Genomic DNA, 3,001 nt, shown 5'->3' with positions numbered 1-3,001 from the left:
CAAAAGGATAAAACATTTGATTTACCATGGAGTTAGGGCACAATCTGAATTTTTTTCCTGGATTGTCTTTAGTTCGTGAATTTCGTACGCGAGATGGTAACCCACAATAACAAGGATTTTCAGGTCGAAATTCAGCATTTCGTTTGGAAGAGATAGAAGAAGAAGAAGAAGAGAAGAAGCATCCATGTCGATCTAGGGCACAATTGATGATAATGACGCATATTGGAGCTTAATATTGTATGACTTGCATTTAATAAGCCAAGTGTATGCCACATAATGCCACGTAATATCCACATAAGCACTAACCTACAACAACCGGATGTGATGGTTTTGATGAGGAGGAATACTAAGTTCAATGGTATAATAAAGACAAAAATAAGATAAGGGACCTAATGAAAACAAGACGAACACTTTATTACCCTCAAATGTCATTTTCCCATTTTTTTACACCAAGCAAAGGCAAATCAGATTTTTCGTTTGTATTATAACATATCAAAAGTGACATAATACGAGGTACATGCATGGTGTAGAAACAGAAAAGACAAGGATTTTGACTAAACATCGGGTGTATATCAAGAATGAATGCCATCAATTTGGTGGTCTCTCGTTAAGTATTTTCACTCCAATGTATCGGCCTAACATCATAAGTGTTGCCTGTGGATTTGTTCCCGGTGAGCTGGTAAATATGGAAGCATCAATGACTCGTAAAGAATCAACTCCTATGACTTTCAAATCACTATCAACCACCTTTTCTACCAAGCATCCACCATGGAAATGCCAAAATGTGGACAATGTTTCGCGACAGAAAGCCTCGTTGGACTTCAAATGAGATGGATCCTCAGGTAATGATGGCCCAATATATCTGAAATCCCTTGCACCAGATGTGTCACTAAACTTGTATTCTTCCATGGCTTGAGTACCCAAAAAATCTCGAAGTACTTCCACAACCCTACCACATTCTATTATATCATTCGTGTGTGAGTAGTAATTAAAACGAACACTTGGGCTAACGTTTACATCAGAGGGAGATATTAATTGTAGTGAACCACTTGACTTTGGTCCTATAATCTTTCCTCCAATAACCAGCACACTTGAGTTTAAAGGTATAAGTGAACCCAAAAAAGGCACCTGTCGGGGGGCTGCAGAAGACTCGATGTATGGGCCATTTTTTACTATCCCAACAACTCGTGCTCCTACATCAAGCGATGCTACTGGGACCAAAAGGTTAATTCCAGGACGCGGATTATCAACCATGAATTTTCCAATATACGGATTGTCGCGAACAACTGGAATTTTTAGGGACGAAAGGTATGAAAGTGGCCCGACTCCACTTATCATCAAAAGTTGTGGGCTTCCGAGAGCTCCAGCGCTCAAAATTACTTCCCCCGGTTTTCTTACATGGACTTCATGATAAATTCCTTCGGAATCATGGTATCTAACACCATTGGCAGCTATTCCTGAAAGCAATGAACAAATTCAAAGGAGTCAAAAATATAACTAACAAAGAAAGAGAGAGTACTCATGGAGTCGATATGTAAAGTGGAATCTAAAGAACTGTTATTACCTAAAGATTTAGAGGTGGAGAAGATGACCCGATCAACTGTGGCATGGACAACTACCTTTAAATTTCCAGGTTTGGCTTTATTGAGGAGCTCCACTGATCCATGGCGCCTCCCTGAATCATCAAATGTGGAACCACTAATCTTGGTACCTTCAACATGGTCCACGGTGAACCCATTTGCTGGATCAACTCCTGATTGTAGTAAAGCATTCAACATAGAAGTTTGCCACCTACCTAAATGATTCGGACGTGTTACAATACTATCTTCTACCCACTCATAGGCACTTTTGACACCACTGCTATTCCATTCAATCCCTGAATTCTTATAAAAGTAATCATCAGCCCTTGAATAAAACCCAAAATTTATCATGCTACTACCTCCTAAGACCCTCCCTCTTGCGTTTAGTACCCCTTCTTCAGAGGTGAAAGTTTGAGCAGGGGAATCATTATTATTTGCAGTTAGGAGGGGATTGAAGAGGTTATCTTCGTATAAGACGTTGGGATCTAAATTGGCTACACCCCCTCGCTCAAGTAGTAGAACTGAATATTTTTCGGATAAAGTGGCAGCTAATGGGCAACCAGCTGTTCCTCCTCCAACAATGATGTAATCGTATTCCTTTGCAGGTGAAAAATCAGTGGCTTCATTTGTGAACTCAAGGTAAGTTTCATCTGCATACAGAGGTGGTGAAACACAATATTTTATCATTAGTCTGCCTGTATAGCTTCCGTCCCATATCTGGATACTGATGAGAGAGAGAGAGAGAGAGAGAGAGAGAGAGAGAGAGAGAGAGAGAGAGAGAGAGAGAGAGAGAGAGAGAGAGAGAGAGAGAGAGAGAGAGAGAGAGAGAGAGAGAGAGATGACTTGCCTAGAAGAGAATCTGGCTGTAAAAAGCATACGACTTTTAACTGTAGTCCCATGCAGAGAAGGAGAAAAGAAAGTGCAGCTTGCAATAATTGAGGTTTGGTTATAATCATCATATTGTTATAGGTGACAGAGAAAGAGAGGAGAGGAGTATATATAATGATCGCCGGATAACACAAGTAGGCAGAGTGGCCAACAAGTCTTCAAAGGGTTGACATTATAAAGGATAAACCATTTAATATTATATTGATTGAGCTTTAATTCATTCTCCAGATCCGAGTTTTTGGTTGTTTCTTCGAGCATGCAGCAAACAACTTTTATAATATAAAATGCCAGCAGTAGTAGTTTGCACAAAGTACAATTACAAAGTACAATTGAAATGAAACAATAAGTGACAACAAAAACGTAATATAGATAGTTAAATGTCCAGCACCGAAAGCGGCCATAACCTATATCCTATGATAATTTAAAAAAAAAAAAAAAAAAAAAAACAAATGTTTATTTTTCGTTTTGGAAGCGGCATATTTTATTACAAGCCAAACCGACGGATTGAAAGCCAAGTTATCCATTTAATAGAA

At 39.1% G+C, this 3,001-nt stretch overlaps 1 protein-coding gene across 1 annotated transcript; it reads right to left on the bottom strand.

Annotated features, from left to right (window-relative positions):
* Nucleotides 1–393: 393 nt before the first annotated feature.
* Nucleotides 394–2,566, bottom strand: LOC145050456 (sinalpyl alcohol oxidase Nec3-like). Its single transcript, XM_078998704.1, has 3 exons — nt 2,428–2,566; nt 1,565–2,230; nt 394–1,457 (listed from the first exon to the last, which is right to left on the bottom strand). The coding sequence occupies exons 1-3, from the start codon at nt 2,537–2,539 to the stop codon at nt 589–591; spliced, it is 1,647 nt and encodes a 548-aa protein (XP_078854830.1). The 5' UTR covers nt 2,540–2,566; the 3' UTR covers nt 394–588.
* Between the last annotated feature and the right edge of the window lie 435 nt (nt 2,567–3,001).

This window comes from Lactuca serriola, chromosome 1, assembly GCF_051521515.1.
Source record: "Lactuca serriola cultivar US96UC23 chromosome 1, Lser_US96UC23_V15, whole genome shotgun sequence".
NCBI classification, from domain to species: domain Eukaryota; kingdom Viridiplantae; phylum Streptophyta; class Magnoliopsida; order Asterales; family Asteraceae; genus Lactuca; species Lactuca serriola.
This window is presented reverse-complemented; position numbering and strand designations above follow the sequence as displayed.